Here is a 19,520-nt window from a genome sequence, read left to right on the forward strand (position 1 = left end):
GGACATACCGTTCTTGAGTTATGCAACATGCATACAGATGTCACGAGAAAACTCGTTGTAATCAACTTGGGAATGGCCAAAATGGATATTTCGGTGGTCTATATGTTCTTAGACACTTATCCATGTGTGGTCGAGTCAAAAAAAAACTCAACATTCGTTCGGGTGTGAGTAAAATGGAAATTAAGGTCGATTTTTGAGTAAAATTTTTTTGCGAATATAATACTTCCTTTTTTGTAAAAGGAAGTAATAAAGCATGTTTCAACATTCAAAGGATTGAAAGCTAGATATTGATAAAAAATTCTCTTCATGACTTGAGCTCCACTTTTCTTCATTTGTGGGGTCATTTTCTTCGGATAATTGAAACTACAGGAATACTTAAATTGTCTTTTCCGACCCAGAAAAGTTATTTTGTGCTTTTGAGTGCATTATGAAAAGTGCTTAGTATTTTTTTAAAAATTATGTTAAAATTAAAAGAATTTAAATTAGAATATTTCAGGGGTGGACTGACCCTAAAATTTTTATGTGGAGAAATATTTTTGCCGGCCCTTCCCAAAAAATTTTGGTTGAGTTTTTCCGAACCCAAAAAGTTTCTAGAGGGGTTTTTCATTAGAAAGAAAAGAACAAGTTTTTTCGAAGACTATATGTCTCTCCCCCCCCCCCCCCCATCTTGTAGTATGGACAACTTTTTTTTTGGCTGGTAAAGGAGGCCATACATTAGTTTGTTTAAAGTCATGCTTTACTTTTTTTTGTTCGTTTTTAATGTGTGTTGCCCCTGGGTATAGAATGTCCACAATTTTATGTGGTCCGGGGGTTTCTCCCCGGGATTAAATTTTGAAAAAAGGTTTAAAATTCTGCATTTTGAAGCCTTATAAGGGGTAATTGGGACGAAAAAATATCAGGAAAAAAAGAGGAGAGCAAAACTTTTTTTAAGTTTATTTCATTTATCTATACTAATATTATAAAGAGAGAGGGCGGATTTTTGTGTGTTTATATGTTCGAGGTAATCGCTAGAACCACAGCACCTATTAGAAAAATTCCTTCACTATGTGAAAGGTGCTTTCTTACTAAGTAACATAGGCTATAATTCGAAAAAATCCGATAAATAGTTCTTTTTTTATTCCAATTTAGGCCCAAATTTTACGTAATTGCCTATTATTGGCGATTAAAGGGGTGAAAAACTACTTCACATATTAATATTATATACTAGCTGCGTGCCCGGCGTTGCACGGGCTACCTAAAAAATGTAAGAGCAGTCCAGTTGATGCTTTTGTAGTACACTGACACTAGTTTCTAACGCGTTAAGGAATAAATAAATGCGCGTAAAGCAAGGTTTGCAAAACACCAGTAAAACATATTTTTGCCAAAACACCTCATCAACGTTAATAATCGTTATCAATGATACAAGTTATGAGTACATTTTCAGTCAGCACAAAAGGGGAAAATATATGCATTATCAACTATAATCTTTACTCACGTTAAACTGAATTACATCTGATAGACTATATCGGAAATATTTATGCACAATAACAATCCGCTTTTTACATAAAATAGTCTACTACCCGGCGTTGCCCGGGTGTTTATTAATGCAACATACCACTCAGATAAATATTTGGATGGATTCTATCCACATGGTCGTACAAGAATTACATCAATCCGTTTTCCAGGTACAAACCCTCAAAGAACTCAAATAACTTGTAAATCACTCATTTACTTTACGACGTGCACGGTCCTCCTCGGAAATGAAAGTTATGTCATGTGACGCGTATTTAACAATCAGGCTTGAACAAAAAAAAACAGCAAAATTTTGCTGCAGATTACTGCAAAATAATCGAAAAGTAAACAACTTAAACACCCTGATTACAGGAAAAGCCTTAAAACAAAAGCCTAATTTTATTTCTTTATATTCGAGAAAAAAAATTGCAACAGATGTTTCTTTTCAATGATTTTCTTCACGCTGTAAATTTTAATAAAAGCGTTCATCCGGAAAGTTGAGTTGAAGCACTGAATAATAATTTGAATGGAGGAAAGCCTTCGAAAAATAGTGATTTGATTTTGAAATCTAAGAGTCATAATTAAAAGTTTTTAATTGATATCTCCGCTAATTATTATCGGAGAATTATGTTAAATAGCCAAACATGAAGACGGGAGGATTACGAATCCATCGATACCTGGTTCGATGGTCAGTTCACTGTCGTTCGGGAGAAGAAGCTTGGACATAGATAGATAGATAGATACTCAGATTTTATATGTATAAGATCGTTGAAAAGGATAGAATTTTCCGCGTTCTAAACAATTTGTTTCAATGCTCTAACTTAATTAGGGCGGGAGTAATTTGCGTTTTTAGCTCGAACTTTTTTAGGCTTAGCTGAAATTTATTCACTACTTTCTTCATTAAATCTGTCAATAAAAAGTGAAGGAATCGTCCCACAGTTTTCTTTTTTGATACCATTGAAAAAAGCGAAATTTTTTACTCCAGATCTCTCTCCACCTATGGTCGAAAAAATTAGCTATCTTCAAAGGAAAAAAAGTTATAAGCGTTTTTAAATCAAATTCGAAACATGTCATTTTGATTCAGGTTGTCAACTATTTTATTTTCGCGTTTCCACGGTTACGTTTTTTGAATTCATTGTTTCTTTCCTTATTTTGCATTTAATTTCTTAAACTTATTTTATTTCGTGTTTCCATGGTTACGCTTTTAAAATCCATCTTTCGCATTTTAATTTCTTAAAATTATTTTAATATCTGTCGTCATCGTTTGGAAGGGTAATTTTGCATGGTGTTTTTCTTCCTTTTATTTAAGCCTGATTGTTGAATTTAAGTCATTTAACACAATTTTTATTCTCAAGGTAGACCGGGAAAAGCCGTGCAACGCGATTTGAAAGCTACTGTTAATGTAATTTTATACTTTTTTGTTTGTTTGGCAAAACATTTATTTTATTACCAAAGAAAAAACATCCGCTTCACTGGCAAAAGGGCTAGATTCCGGTAGCGTGGTCGCTTGGCGCGGAGCAGTTCAGTCTAGGATTATTTTTTAAAGCAACTGTAAATGTTATTGTAGCTATTGTTTTGCCAATTTGTTTTGAAAGAAAATAAACTTTTGATTTGTGTTTATCCGAGTGAAATGTACGACATTTTCTTCTTTTTTTCTGACGATGATTTTTTAATGTTTCACAGGATGTATTTTTTTTTCCGTTAGACAGATGGATTATGATAGCGTGGTTGCTGGGCGAGTTTGGCGATAAACAATAGAGTTGCTTAATAATTTTTACATTTGAAAGATATTATTTGATGCTTTTTTTTTGTTGTTGTTTATTTGGCACAATATTTTAAATTGCAGTAAAAACAGCTTCATGACTAAATAGAGTTTTAAAGCAACAAAATCTAATTTAATGATTTGGCAAAAAGTTTTAAATTCCAAAAAAGCTATAATAGGTTTATTTTTATTTATTTATTTATTTTTTTTGAAAAGGTGTGTATGCATTTCATACAAAGAAAAATGATCATTTCACATCAGAAGGGGGGGGGGAGGCGTCAATTTTTTTTATTCAACGGACTTCCATTAAATTTTTAGCACGGGCATCGCTGTGCGGGTACTGCTAGTTAAGATAATAAAACTTGCTTTTTGTTCGACAAATCAATAACAGCAGTCGACAGTCAGAAAGAGTGAGGGAGGAGATAAAATAATGCACTGTTACTTGCTCCAACGGGTTACGGTACAATAAGTGTTTGGTCACCCCTCAAATCCACCAACAAATACAACAATGAATTAAATACAAACCGACCAATAGTGAAATTGCTTTAAAAGAAATGGTGTACTGTACAGATTTCAAAAATGGGGAACGAGAGGGTTACATATTACCATTTTTACTATTCATAATTCAAACACTTGATGAGAAATAAAATGAAGCACACTTTGCTTAGGAGTTTCAAAGACTTATCTAGTTATTTTCAAGGACTCTAGACTCTATGTGATGTAGTTTTAGACTCAGGTCAGAAAACCACGAGATCTAATCATTTTGTTTAAAAGTCTAATCATTTTTGTTTTCGGTCTCAAAAATGATAATTTCAAGATAAAACATTAAGATTCAACAACTCTAACCCTTTCAATTCGAATTTTTACATCACGTATTTTTCGAAAATAAATATTTTAAACTTTCAATGGAAATAAAATATAACAAACAGAAAATTAAACTTGTTTTTTAAATTTTTGCTACAACATTCTCAAATTTGAGTAATGAAGCAAATGGTGTTTTTAAATAGTAAAAATGTCTATCAATAATTTCTGCTGATCTGTAAGAGAATTATATTGTCTTGGCTCGAACATAAAATGAATTTAAAATGTTAATTAGAAACTTAAATGGATAGACTGCACTTGTAAGCTTTTAGTCCTAACATATTAATTCCTGCTTTTTATAATAATGAGAAAAAAGGTTTTTGTATTTAGCATATCACAGTAATTCCAGGGGGAAAAAAACAGGTTTCGGGACTACAAACTGCAATTATGTCTCAAAATTTCGCGAATTTTCAGACAAAATTTGCTAAACAAATAATTTTTTGGGTGGTCACATCCACCTCCCGTGACCTCTCATCAGGCATCTCTGGTTAAATAACATTCTTTTTTGCATTACTTTACTTTTGTATGCATCTAGAAAACATGCAATAATCTGCTTTATATCCAAACTCGTTGTTAAACTTTAAAAAATGAATAATTGAAAAAAAGCAGCACTTTTTCCCAGGTTATATTTGCATTTAATTATAAATACAGTAGACTCCCGATTATCCGCGAGCGGTTTATCCGCGAATCAATCAACAATCACGAACATGTATTTTCGCAGTAAAAAGCGAATACCAATAACTGATTTTTTTTTTTTTTTTTTTTTTGAAAAATTGTAAATTTACACTCAGTTGTTTTTGCTTGATTGATTGATTTAATTTTATTATTTTTTTTTTGTGCTTTCTTCATCGTACATACACTTGTTTGTTATTGATGTTAAGTTCGGTTGTGCAAAAATACAAAACATTTGTACTGTACTCTATATATATTTTCACTGTTTGCAGAAGGTGTTATGCATCAATACAGTTAAGAATTTGAGATAGGACAATTTTTACCTGATTTGTCCTCCATTTTAGTCTTTTTGCGGTTATCCGCGATTTTTATTATTCGCGGCACTTGTGCCACCCAATTCCACGGATAATCGGGAGTTTACTGTATGCATCAAAAGTACCGAAACAATGTTCAAGTTTGAGACCTGTGATAAAATGTAAAAAACATTTTAAATTGTAAAGACTATACCTAAATGCTTGGTTTGTACTAAAAGGTATAAAATAAAATAAGTATATGGTTTCTTAATTGCAACACTAAAAAACTGCAGTTTATCTTAATATCTTTAGTTTAGGGTTATTCTAAAGCATCCAATAAAATTTAAATTAAAAAATCAGGGAAGAAGAAATAGAGAGGGTATTATATAAAAGTTATTCATAAAAGCTGCGTACCGCCTACTTCTTTTTCCCTTAAATTTTCAAGTGGAACTTTACTGATTGCTTCAGAATTTCTCTAAACAAAAAATATTATGATCAACTGTAATTTTTTAGTGTTTTAAGCAAGAAATCATACTTATTTTGTTTCATACTTTTTAGTGCGAATCAAGCTTATAGAAATAATTTAAGAAAAAAAAAACATTTTATCTATTTTATTTTTACGTTTTGAAATTTATTTGAGGTGTGCCTTTTTGAAATTAAAAACCTATTTACTAGTTACCTATCCTTCTTTGAAAAAAAAAAAAAAACAACGGTATTGACTTTTGTTTGAGTATAAATGAATTAATTGCTCATCAAGTGAGAATAGCTAGTGAGAATACTATTCATCTATATTTTCAATATTGTTGATTTGTATGCTTGAATTTAAAAGCATTTTGGACAAGTAGTGGGAAAAAAAGCGCTTTTAAAAACACCCACAAACATAGTGTTTCTTAAGTTTAGCTTTGAAATTGATTTGATAAATTTATTAATATTTCATTCATTTATTATTTTTTGGCAAAAATTAAAAAGCATAATTATGATAAATATTTTTCATTGTTTTTAACAACAATTAAAAATTGGAAGTAAAACGCCGGGTTTAAGACAAAGAAAGTAAAATGAAAAATAGCCTTTAATAATATAAATACCTGAACTAGAGCCCAGAGGAAATGACGCAGCGCAGCAAATAGAATGAGAGGGGGTCAAAACACTCATTAAAAAATCATAAAACTACTATACGTCATACAAACACAGACACCTGCACATATAAATATGAAGATGTTTTATAAGGGGGCCACGGCCGCCGAGAGTCAATGCGGAATTCGTAAAATGTATACCGCTTGGACTGACAAGAGGCCATGTCAGCCAGCCTACAGGTAGTTGTAAACTAGGCACCTGGCACTTGAAAGGACATGGATCGGAATTGCAGTAGCATAAGTTTGATAAGTTTTTTGTGAGAGTGGGCCTGGTGACCAGACTGACACGGAGCCCATCTTGGCTCTCGGCGGCCCTGTTTCTGATTAAGCTAATATGACCTCTCGTCAGCACTGACGCCGGCCCCCATGAAAAGTTTTTCGGTACACCACAATACTTTAAAGGTATCGATTTGGGACCGTAGTCCGAAATTTCTCTCCTGCTGCTCTGATCTCTTTTCGGGGGGAACCAGCCCGTCTGGCATTTGCCCTAATGCCTACATAGCCAGTAAACCCCTGCACCCCACAAAGTCATTGTTTCCTCCCTTCGTAACAAGATACGGCAATAGTTCGGCAAGAAAAGAGTGACCACTGGACGAGGAAAACCATCTATCAACATCCTCTTCCCCCAATTAGTTATGACTGACTCTAGAAACACGAGAACAGCCCAGGGTCTTAGAACGGCTGGCCCAGCTAAAATATATATATTTTTCGAAGTAAAATTGAGAAAAACGATACGTACACATTGAAAAAAGAAAACGGCCCAAGTTAGGTGCGGCCCATGTGGAATTTTCCACATCTTCCATATGGCCAGTCCGCCCCTGGAATATTTGATCTGTTAAGACAAAGTTGCCTGCTTTTTCTTTCTTAGTTTTTATGGAATTATGTTCAGTAAATTTTTTAAATATTGCTATTAAATAATAATTTCTGTAGAATATTGAATATAATGTGTTATCGTATGTATAAAAAAAGGCTGACTTATCATGTCTGTTTTGCTCAATTTTTTTTTGTATAGCTTTCATCTGTACCTCAGAGCCAGACTAGCGTAATCATACTATTACTACTTTTCAGGAGGGTGAGAAAACTTTCATCTGGTACATATAAAGGATGCCCCCCTCCCCCCCCCCCCCCGTTTATGCTGGTAAATAACTATAAAGGAATTTTTTTTTAAATAGAATAACATTGTGGTGTCTCGATGGCCGAATAAGATGCTACATATAAAGCAGTAATAACCTGAAAATTGCCATTTTTGGGCTTATGTTAGTCTGGCTCTGAGGTACTGCAATATCGTGAAAGTTTTCCTGCAGAATCATTATGTATCCAAAAGTAAAATCATTACTTTGTGATACAGTTAAATAAATATGTATATTTTTTTATGAATGGTTGGGCATGTTAATTATTGCATCATTTCCTTACCCATATGAAACCAACATGGAGTTAATAAATAAAAACTTAGCTATGTTTTTTGTTACTCTAATTTTGTTTTATTTGTTCATTTATTCCTCTACTAGCTTAAAGAGGAAGGCCTTAAGAAAGATGCTGTTATTGAGTATCTGAATGGAGAAAAGGTAACTTGTCAAATCCCTTTGAAATTAGTTAAGCTGTTTTTGTATATATGCATTACAAGTGCCTTTTTCTTTGCAAATTCCAATTAAAGTTATGTGTGTACATTGTGCATGTGTGTGTACTTCTTTAAATTTTACATCCATAAGCAAAATTAAAATTTACTTAATGAATTAAACATTTTGCACTTGTTTTCTGTGCAACTTTTGCCAGAACAAATTTCATTGTACTTATTGAAGTTCAATTACGTTCAAAATACTAAGTGACTTTTGCCATTTCTTCAGAGTGTTGACAAAAACGTAATGTATCAAATAGGGATAAAGGAAACATAAACCTAAAACCAGTTCTAGTGATGCTGTTGGTGTGGTCCTAATACTACTAGCCATGGCAATATAGACCATACTTTACTGCCTGTTAAGCTCTGTTCTCTTAGTGTCTAGTTTGAAAAAAAAATTATTAAAAATTCAATTAGTTACAGATTAAGAAATCTGTCTAACAGTGTCAGTATTTATGATAAATTTGTTTAAACATTGTATTAAATTTTTCTTTCAAATCATGTTGTCTCTTACGCCTATAAATTTGCTCATGACAACAATAACAAACCAAAAATGCCAATTTTTAAAAGGTATTTTTAAATTGATTTACCACAGAGTTTGGTATTATTACCCAAGTTCTTTTTATTTAACTGCAATTGATACTTACAGATAAAATTGCAGATGTTGACTTTCTAATGAGGCAGAACAGAACAGCATCTTAGAATAGCAGATTCTTAGTGGTGGTAATTTTTTTTAAACATTTTTTTTTTTCTGTTTTTGAAACCAAAAAGTGGTTTGGTGACATCTTTTTCCTTTATATTAAAAACTATTTATTTTATCCATCTCATGTGCTAAAAATGAAATGTTTTTAAAGTAGAAATAAATTAGTTGAATAGCATCACGAAAGTACTTCCCTGTAGCAACACAAAAGTTGTGCACAATTTTTTAAACTAGTCAAAATATTTCATGTGTTGCAGTATCTTCCTAGTAGACACAAAGTCGCCCCTCTTTACGCTAGTGTTGAAGGCACAGATGGGCTTTCATTAGGCTTTCAAAATCGGGATGAATGTGGTTTTCTTTTAAGTGGACCATTTCGGATCTATTTATGGAGCCACATTTGACCCTGATAGTGACAAGTCTCTTTAAGTCCCTTTTTTAGCATTGTGGTTCAAAAACTTCCACTTAATAGCCACGTTCATAACGCACTTTTCGACCCGGTAAATTCCCGCTCTGGCTCCACAAAAAACCCATTGAAATATTCCTCATTTCCATGTAAAAAGAGGTTCTCCCATTGTACCAGAGAAAGCGGTTTTTACCCAGCATCCTTAGCGGCGAGTAGACGAACTTGCTTTGCGTAATGCATTCTGGGTAAAAACACTGCTTTCACTCCAGAAGCTAGCAGGAGTAGAAGGATTCCACATAAACCCCGCAAATAACCAGAATGCGGTGAAAAGCAGGTTTTTTCCGGGGTCGAAAGTGTCCATGGAAACGGCCCTAAAGAGAAGGTAATTTATCTCCAACCACAATTCACCTAGGTTTCACCTTGCAGGGTACGTATGCCTGGGAGTGAAACTCAAAAGGGGTCTAAAGTTGTGCTGCTTTTATGCTGGCACCTGGCATGCATGAGGTATGATATGTACCGTACCTCATTTGTGTGCTGTGGCTCACTTGCATTTTTGATTCAATTTTGGTACCTTAATTACATTGAGCATAATGCTTTTTTTTTCTAGTTTGCTTAGCTAAAAAGTGCATTGCATTTAATATTTTAAATTTTAAAAAATTTTAAAAACCATTTTTCCCATTAAAAAGCAATATATTAAAATGTTCTTCACCATTTACATATTTTTTCTTTATATATTTTTTATATATATTTGGCTTCTGCTTGAATTTATGTAATATTTAATTTAGAAAGAGATATTGACATCTCAAAAGAATGTATGTGTCACATGTGATGATATGAAAGCAAGGTTAAAAATTGCTGCTGAATTGTACAGAAGGCAATTTTTCGAAATAAAAAAGTTGAAGAAAAAGCTACAAAAGGCAAAAAATGGATCTCATAAAGTAAGTGAAGATATTTCTTTTTTTTTTTTTTTTTAACTTATTTATTTTTATGATATGACTTAATTAGTTTTAACCCCACTACAAATGTCAGATAGTTCCCTCCCATCACAAACATTTTTAAAGCTGCAATAATGTTTTTTTAAAAATACTTTACTTCTTTAAAATACACGTTATGAAATACAGTAAACTCCCGATTATCGGCGGTCAGGTTATCCGCGGCTCGGATTATCCGCGGGTCCCTTCATATATTTTTTTTTAAATTTGTGATTGTGTTGTCGCTCTCGCTTTTAGATTTTACATGCATTTTTTTTTAATATTAAATGTTGGTAGATGCAATGTAGCAATGTTTTTAGTTATAACTTGAATGAATGTGTGAGTGTCATTAATATTTTTATCTATTGCATACACTAAGTATCGTTTTTTACCTATTATTCGGATTATCCGCGGTTACTGTGCCACCCTATTCCGCGGATAATCGGGAGTTTACTGTAATTGCATGCAAGTCAGTTTAGAAAATAACAATTAAAAAATATATATGCAAATAAAAATATGCAAAATATTAAATTTAAATGTTAAGATGATTTCTTTGCTTTTGCAATATTATTAATAAGATTTTTGGTACTTGTTTTTCGTCTACTTACCCATTTGAAAAAAAAGAGAGACAATTAATATCATGCACGCAAAGAGAAAAAATGTTGTTAAAGCAACTCTTAAAATAAGTTAAGAATAAAATAATTAATAAATATTATTAAAATCATTTATTTATTTATCATTGTTATTAGTATTTGAAAGTTCTGGTTAGGTTGGAGACGGAGAAATAAATCGGGATTAAATTTTAATAAATAATTGGTCAACCTTAAGTACTATCTGCCTCTGAGAAGTTGAGCTGTGGCCTTGAGCATGTCCATTTCTTTCAAGGGAGAGCAAACAGTAAGAAGAATTGTTAGCACAGAGTTGGGCTAGCATTAAGCCTATTGACCTTCAGCCATCTTTCCTCACCCCTATTTCAGCAAATGGAATCGTTTAATCCGTCGGTCAATGGAGCTCAACTTGCCAGAGGCGGACAGTAAACATGGATGATGTAGAATTATTTTGTGAATTTTTCATACTGCTTTTTTTTTCAACAGCCATCAAATCAAACAAAATAACAGTAATAATGTGACTAATAGTAATAAAATTTCTCAATTAATAAATTTAAGAATTAAATAAAAAAGATACTGTGTGATACATTTTGGTTTAGTTACTGCATTTCTTTCATGTTCTGATTTTGTTCAAGGTTGTGTACTAATTAGTTTATTTTAATATGTAAAAAAAAAAAAAGATGTATTTAAAGTGTATTCTCTTTTGTTACAAAGTCTTTTTTATCCTATGTTGTAAAGATTCTTTTTTTTGGGGGGGGGGGGGCTCTAGAAAATACCTTGGCTTTCATTATTAAAGAAAAATACCTGTTTGTATTTATTGGCTTGCTTTCATGCTTCTTATGGAATAATTGAGCAAATTAGCAAAAAAATTGGTGGAAGAGATTGGGAAGCAATATCTTTCAGACTGATCCAGCATGTGCTGACTCACATTACCAAAAACTGCAATGTGTTTTATTCTATTATATTGTCATTTATTTATTTAAGTTTCATCTTTTTTTCTTTGGTTATTTTAACCACAAAACCAAAATGTGTTTTTTAGGTAGATGTACTTCTGCAAAATTCATCTGCTTCAGAGAGCTGTTCAGAGGAGCTTCCATTTGTTGAAACTTTTCCAGGATTAGGTTATTTTTGTATTTTTCTCATTCCATAATTTTTAATTTTCATAACTTTCTTGGCTGTAATCCTCTTGTCCTGATATTGTTTGTTTTATGCTTAAAAAGGCATTATGATGCAATTTTCTATGCTGATAATAGGGATGTTGGTAAGCTAAATTATTGGACGTATGTACAAATTTCTAGTTTGCTTCAATTGAAATATTTTCTGAAAGAATCAAGTGCTTTGAAGTGAGAGTTAGTACTAAATGTAAAAATTGATTGTTATATATCAGTGGTTCCCAACCTTTTCAATTCTGAGGGCCACCAATTTTGTGAAAAAAACTTTGATTCCCAATAAGTACTAAATATGCAAGTAAAAATCAGATAAAAATGTACACCTTTTGCATACATATGACAAATACAGGTGTTATCATACAACAAAAATAGGTGCATGTTACAGCTAGAATATTGGGTAAGTTTTACATAAATCTCCCTCCATAAGGGAAACTGAATGGAATCATAATCTTGTCAACATTTTACCTCTGAACAGCCATTGAACTTTGCAAGGAGGTAGAAGCTGTTTGTATTGCCTGCCTGTTTCATTAATCAAACAAAACAGTCTTGGAGGTTTTTAGATCTTCACTTAAGAGTTAACAATTTTTACCATTTTCCTAGAGGGTTTTTTTTTCAACAGTTGCTAAACCGACGCACATTGGCCAATCTGCGTATTCTACTTCCTTTTTTAAAATTGTCAACAGACATAAAAAATATCTTTGCCAGTTCTTTCTGTTAATCATTCAACCATCACTAACGTAACATTTATTTAGTACTGCCATTCAACTCAAAATTATCAAAAGCTAGTAAATTATTCTGACCAATAATGTTTGCTCTCACCAAATTGCTGCAAAAAATAATAAATTTGTTTCATACAAAGCAATGACTGACAACTTCTTTCACATTTCATCAGTTCCTATTTTCTAGGTTGTATTTGATTTTATTTTCATCAAACTTCATTATTTATTAATTTTGCTGCGTGTACAGAAAGCTCTCTTGCGGTATTGAACGTAAGTTGAACCAGTCTTTGCGATTTTAACAAAAATAGCTCATAAAAAACTTGTTTTGAAAGAAATATGTAGTTTCTACACATTCCAGAGTTTTATTTGATAGACGCCTTTCAGGTTTCGTGAGTTCTATAAATTTGTTGGGTCAGACCCAGATTGATAAATTTTGGGCTCCCCTGCATAAACTCATCAGGGCCCCTAACTGGTTACTGGATACAAAAATAACTATTGGTTTAAAATAGTGGTTGTTGATTGATTTTAACTGCTTCAAAATTTCAACTTCAATTATGAATTCAATTGTTTAAATGTATTTGTTTATTCATTATTATTATTATTGTAAGGCTTTGAGCAATTATCTGGGACTTTTATTCTTGGCTTTTTATAATAATCTTGAAAATACTTTCAACTTTTAAAATTTGAGTGTAGGTTTTTATTATTTAAAAAAAAAATTCTGTAGTTTCTTGGGCCGTGGGCCCCTTAATGTTGTAGGTCCGCTTCCCCCGCACTTCAGGCACTACAGATCCAAACCTGTGTTGGATACCGTTCTGAGAACCAGAAAAAAACAAACCCTCATTTTAAACAACCAGGGTTATGTTTGCAAAAATGTTTTGATTTTCCTTGCTATTTTTCAACAAGTTGGATTGAACATCAAGTTACTAAGTGATTCATAACTTTTGGGATAGGAGTTGGACAACTTCGTCTGATCCCGTTTGACTGTAGTCTTACTTATAAACTATGTTCTACACAGATATTGAGTGACCCCATTCGCCCAAAAAACTAATACTCCACTCCAAAATTTATATTGACTCTCAACCAGTTGTCTACAGCCCAATACTACCCTGCTTGTGGCCCATGGGTTGGGAACCACTGTTATGTATATTTCTACAAAAAAAGTTGGATGATATAAAATCATTTAGCTTTCTATTCAGTAGCATTGCAAACTTGGGCTTTTTCTCAATCCTGGGCCCAACTCATTCCCGCGGGATTTTGGGATTGAAGGAAGCCAATCCCATAGGATTGACTTCATTCTACTAAAAGTTCGATGTTAATGTCGAATAGAAAAAGTTGTACTTTTAAGGAAGGACTGCTTATGTTATTTTAATTAGTATTTTTTGCAAATTCCATAACCAATTGTAGAGTACTACAAAGTCATTTCCCAATTTGCTGCTATCGTTTGGTATGCAAAAATGTGCCTTAAAAAGTCCAGTGCTTCTTGACAAAGCATGGCTCGTATCGGATGTGAAGGGATTTTTTTATATTCAATATTCCGTAGACTTAACATTGACGTGGGTCATAAAAATTGTTATGAAGTCATGAAAAAGTCTTGGAAAAGTCATGGAGTTTTTTCATCCAAATAGAGTATGAACCCTGATTTTTGAATCAATTTTTTTTCTTTATTTTATTTTTAACTAGCTGCGTCGCCCGGCTTTACACGGTCTACCTCGAAAATAAAAGTTTTGTCAAGTGACGTGTATACTCAATCAGGCTTAAATTAGAGAGAAAAAAATATTGTAAAATTTCCCGTCAAAATAATCATTTTTAAGGAAAGAAAACAGCAAATCAAAAATTCCCGAACAAATTAAAGCAACTTTCCTGATTATCTTCTGCTGGCAGTACAGAAAAAAAAGAAAGAAAGAAAGAAGATAAATTGCCAAATAATAATCAAAAGTGGAAATTTTTACCTCAAAACAAAAATAAAATTTTATTTAGTCACAGGCGAGAAAAAAATACCTTCTGAACGCTTCTTTAAAATGAGATTGCGCAAACGATAGTTTTCTGATATAAAAATAGTTCCATTAGGCTTAAAAGTGCTTTTAAATTTTTTTCCCAGTAATTTCACAGCCTTTTTTTTTCAAATTAGTAGGAAGTGACGGAACTTAAGGGTATTTTTCACGGGCTTTCGAATGGCGTTAACATCCAACTGATCGGATAACTATTTTGGGTAGAAAGAGCCATTTAATGTCATTTTCGGGCTCTAAAATTAAAATTTGAACGGTTCGGTTCTTTCTTGGCATTTGAAAACCCACCTACGTTCCTTCTTGGGTGCATGGGCGGATTTATGGGGGGTCAGAGGGGGGCAATGCCCCCCCAGTTTTGGGAGGACTTTATGTAGTAACAACACATCTTCCAAAAATTAAAAAGAAAATCATTATTTTTTCTTTTTTGAATAAGAAATTAAAGTTTATTTTTTCTTTTAAACTTAAAATAGCCGTTTCTTACAAAGTTTGAACAATACTGTACAAGTGTATAATCTACTACTCAATTTCAGAGGCTGGAAAGTGCAAATTATTGATAGGTTCTAAAATCCCTGAAAAGAATTGGCGCAGTATAGCCTACAAGGGCTCTTGAACCAAAAACCCAATCTAACCAACCAAACCCTGAAAATAATTAGACAAGTCTTTTAAACTCCTAAGCAAAGTGTGCTTCAATTTTATTTCTTATCAAGTGTATATATTAAGAATTGTTCAAATGGGTAGTATGTTACTCTCTTGATACCTATTCTCTAAATCTGTGCACCATTTCTTTTAAAGTATTAACTTGCATCAGAAAGCACATTTAAAGCGTAAAACTTAAAAAAAAAATTATTAGCCTATTATTTCCAATTAACCCTTATAAGACTTCAAAATGCAGAATTTTATATCTATTTTAGATAATTTCCTCCGGGGGAGTAACCCCCGGGTCCCCTAAAACTGGAGATATTCTATATCCCACTTAAAAGGGAGCACTGCATTACTCTTTTCATACCAGCCCCCTCTATTTTAAGGTCGATTTGAAAAGGACAGCATGATTACACACAGTAATGAAAACGACACATAAAAAAGTAAAGAATGGCCTTAAGCATCACAGAAAACAGACAAAAACATGGGAGGGGGGAGGGCAATTAAAAATGTTTCTCCAAAAAAAAAAAATCCTGCCCCCCCCCCCCCCCCCCGGAACTCAGTCCTAAATCCGCCTATGCTCGGGTGCCCAAGTACCTCCCTACCAAATTAAGTCGAGATCCGACATAAACTGTGGATTTGTATAGGGAACATACATACACAAGTATAAATATACACACATATATATTATTTGTTTTATTTGTATAGATAATAAGTGATTATATCTTTTCTAGCTTGTAGCCATTCGTCCATTCATAAACCAATCAGGAATAGTGATTCTGATACTGGCGAGCATGTGATTGGAAATTTGGTAAGTTTGTTTTTTATTTTAAAGCTTAAGTTGAACAAAAGGAATATGCTCTATGCTTCTCTTTAGTCCTGGCCCCACAATGTAGTCCCGTAAAAATTTTTAGGTCCAGAGATTTTCTCTTTAGAATCTTGATCTGTAGGTGTTCTAATGTGAGAATATCTTGGGTAGACATGTTGAATCCTGCACGAAATAATTTTACAGGCCATCAAAGATAGCGGCCATTTTGGTTCACTTGCTCATTACGTTTTTCGCAATGGGCGTACCTACAAATTTATTTTTAGTTTTGAACTGCAGTTTTTGGAGTTAAGGAAGTCAATTAATGTATTAATTATGTCATAAAATCCGGTCTAGCTGTTTCTTCAATTTTACGTGGAGATATCTCCGACATCTGTTGTTGAATATTCTGGTTACTAAAAAGGGTACAAAAATTAATAAATAATCCAAAATGCTCATTTTAAACTCCTGTTTATCACATACATGTTTTTTCAACAACACAATAAACAAAAAATACAAGATTAGTTACTTTTAAAAAAGGTTACGATCTGTTTTTGCATTGCATGTTATTGCACTAGGACGAACGTCTGTATCATTTGATGCCGCAGCCACTCTTTTTGAGCAATTTTTATCAGCCCAGTCTATGTGTGGAAAAATTTGTAGATCTGCATCTTCTCTTGAGTTATTCTAATTAAGCTCTTCAATGATGTGTCTCAAATCTCCTATGAAAAGTATTGCAGATTGCTTCTTCATTAACTGTTAAACCACTAGCAATAGCTGAAAATGTAGCATTTTTGACATTTCTTCTATTTCCTTGTGTGCTAGTTACTGTAAATTTTCGACCAGAATTTTTCTACCTGCATAGGTATTAGTATTTTTCTGTCAATTACAGCAATGTTTGTTCTGCCCTTAGTTGATTCTCTTCTCATCTTTTCGAATTATTTCACAACATGCTGCAAATAACTATCGAACACAGGATGAAGTTCATGAAAAGAGCATACAGGAATGAATCCGTGCAGAACATTGATGATAACTTCGCCAAAAGTTTTCTTTATTTGGCGGACTTGTGACATAAAATATATAACGAGGGCAGTTTTTATTGGGGATACTTTGCTAAATAAAATATGTTCTGGGAACGGATATTTCTGCAATCTAGCTTGGTAGATGAATCACCACCGCCAGGGGCGTGCACGGGGGGGGGGGGGGGGGGATAAGAGAAACCTGTTTGCCCGAGCCTGAGCCTGAAGGGGGCCTATTATTTTTAAAACTAGGGATGAAATATGTGCTTAAACAATATGGAAGGACGGCCGAAACATTTGTGGGCATTTGTGACGGGCCCCAAATTTTCTGTGCACGCCCCTGACCATCACATAATGTGTTCGTTGGAAACAAGTCATGAGCTAAAATATTTTTAATGCATTCTCCCGTTTCTTTCGCTATTTCCATGTCTCTGTACCCTTGTTAAAGTTGATTCTTCCCCATTAGCTTAGAAGTGACATTTTATGAAGAATTGTGTGCCTCAAAGCATGGTAGGTTGACTTTGGAAAGTAAATCAGACAATTTTTGAAACAAAATGTATCCAGTCTAAACTGGCGGTACTGTTCTGATCAATGATTCATGATGCTGAGAAGGCGAATCTTGACACTACCATTCACAAGTTGTTTAGTGAGAAAGCTGTAAAGTTGCTCTGTTTAAGAAATATCATAGGGATTTACATGTTGATGGATAAAATCAACAAGTCTTTTGACATTTTCATCAAAATACTGGCTGCGATTGCCTACAAAAATAAGGATGCGGGACACTCTCACATTGATCCATTAAATGAGAACTAGTAAGACCACGAAACACATTGCATATCATTAAAATTTCATGATACTCTAAATGCCACTCGGCAACATACTTTTTCTCGTCTGCTCTGCAATTTCTCCGGCACTTTTCTGTGAGCGTTGAATCGTTTTTTCCAATTTCATCTCTGGCTTCACAGCATTGAATTTTAACAACAAATTTACCTTGAATGAATTTTTCTTACAGGTAGGGACACTCATTTTCTAGCGCCCTTATCCTCTCTACGTACCATGTTTCATATAGTAGATAAATGATGCAATCAAATACACGAAAGACTGGAAACAGTAATTCAACAGTTTGAACGTATAATTTGTAATTTTCTTCGCGATCAGCAATAATCAAGTGTTTTACAAGTGATACCAGTGAACGAAACACTTCCCAACACTTGCACAGTTCTGATTTGTCACTACATCCTTTAACAAAAACTCAATCTCTATTTTCAAGCTTTCAATATTTGTGCGTAGCGATTGAATCATTATTTGACTTTTTTCTTCATCCATTGAGCCAAGAACATCCTGAACCGTCTTTACTCGCTTAGCAGAACTTCTCTTGTAGTCTAAAATCAACATCTTATAATGATTTTCTCAAGATTATCAATGATTTTCTGCAGTCTTCACAGCCTCTTGTGAGCTAAAAGCAGCAGCAAGTACTTTTGGAGATAAATGACTTAAAAAAAACCAACAAAGGATCATTCTTTCTTTTGGAAGCACAGAAAAGAATCCTTTCATTATACGTTGTTACGAGAAATAGTCAGGGGCGCCGACTTGGAAAAATTATTGGGGGGGGGCCGGATGTCACTGGGGTTTAGGGAATATGTTAAAGCACGGAGCCCCCCCCCCCCCCCCCGAAAAAATTCAGATTTTTGTGCCTTGAAAATGAAAACTTACATATTTTCTGGTGTGTATAATTTATACAAACAAACATATGTGACAGGGCGTTTTCAAAGTAAAACAATCTAAAAATTGGTACACAAATTTTCTGCTTCAATTAGATCATGTCACTTGCCTTAAGTGAGGGATAATTTTACAGTTCGATTTTGTGGGGAGACGTGCAGTACCATAGCTAGGCTACGGCACTATACAAGGTAGTGCACTTGAGTTGCATGGAAAGGCACTCCCAGTGGCACCGATTCAAAACAACTATTGGGGAGAGGGTACCATAACGGGGGCCTTACCAGTTGAAATTTTCTAAATTTGAGATAAAAAATAGTGAGTTTTAAAGTTTTTTAAGCATTTTAGAGTCACATGATCAACATTAGAACCCCAAAAACTCGACTCTCAGTAAATCGACACTCTGAGAAAATCGACAAGACGACACGTTTTTTGGCTTTGAAAAAAAAAGAAAAAATGGTATTTTTGTGAAAAGCTAATTTAATTTACAGTAATAATTATACTTTTAGTCTATTAGCAGTGAATATATAGCTCTGAAAAGATTGAAATGATATTTAAATAAATCTAAACTATCATTAAAAGTATAAAGCATAAAAGATTGATGTCGCACTTTGATTACTAAAAGTGAAATAACTAATTTAAGCTTGCTTTGAATAAGGCCCAGAGTTCATTAAATAAAAATAATGTCTCAAAATTAATGCTTTAATAGAGTTAAAAAAGTTAATAAACATTAACTCTAATAATTGAAGAAAACTATCACGCCTTCCATTAAATATACAAATCAAACCCTGATATATTTTTTCCAGATCAGCAACACTCATTTAGATGAGATAGCCGCCGACGACAGACTTCATCCGAAGGTTTGCGCACTGGGACAAATTCTATGAGTGCTCTCAGTACCGTAACACTATCCTTATTCACACCACTCGTTTTCAATT

The 19,520-nt window shown here is 33.4% G+C and overlaps 1 protein-coding gene across 1 annotated transcript in view; it reads left to right on the forward strand.

The window, feature by feature from the left end:
- LOC129224747 (tax1-binding protein 1 homolog) overlaps nt 1-19,520 on the forward strand; it is a 96,423-nt gene that overhangs the window by 62,777 nt on the left and 14,126 nt on the right. Inside the window, exons 16-19 of the mRNA XM_054859299.1 lie at nt 7,721-7,777; nt 9,716-9,868; nt 11,549-11,630; nt 15,777-15,853. Coding sequence (XP_054715274.1) covers nt 7,721-7,777; nt 9,716-9,868; nt 11,549-11,630; nt 15,777-15,853 — 369 coding nt within the window. The remainder of the gene's footprint in view (nt 1-7,720; nt 7,778-9,715; nt 9,869-11,548; nt 11,631-15,776; nt 15,854-19,520) is intronic.

Source organism: Uloborus diversus, chromosome 1, assembly GCF_026930045.1.
Source record: "Uloborus diversus isolate 005 chromosome 1, Udiv.v.3.1, whole genome shotgun sequence".
Lineage (NCBI taxonomy): Eukaryota > Metazoa > Arthropoda > Arachnida > Araneae > Uloboridae > Uloborus > Uloborus diversus.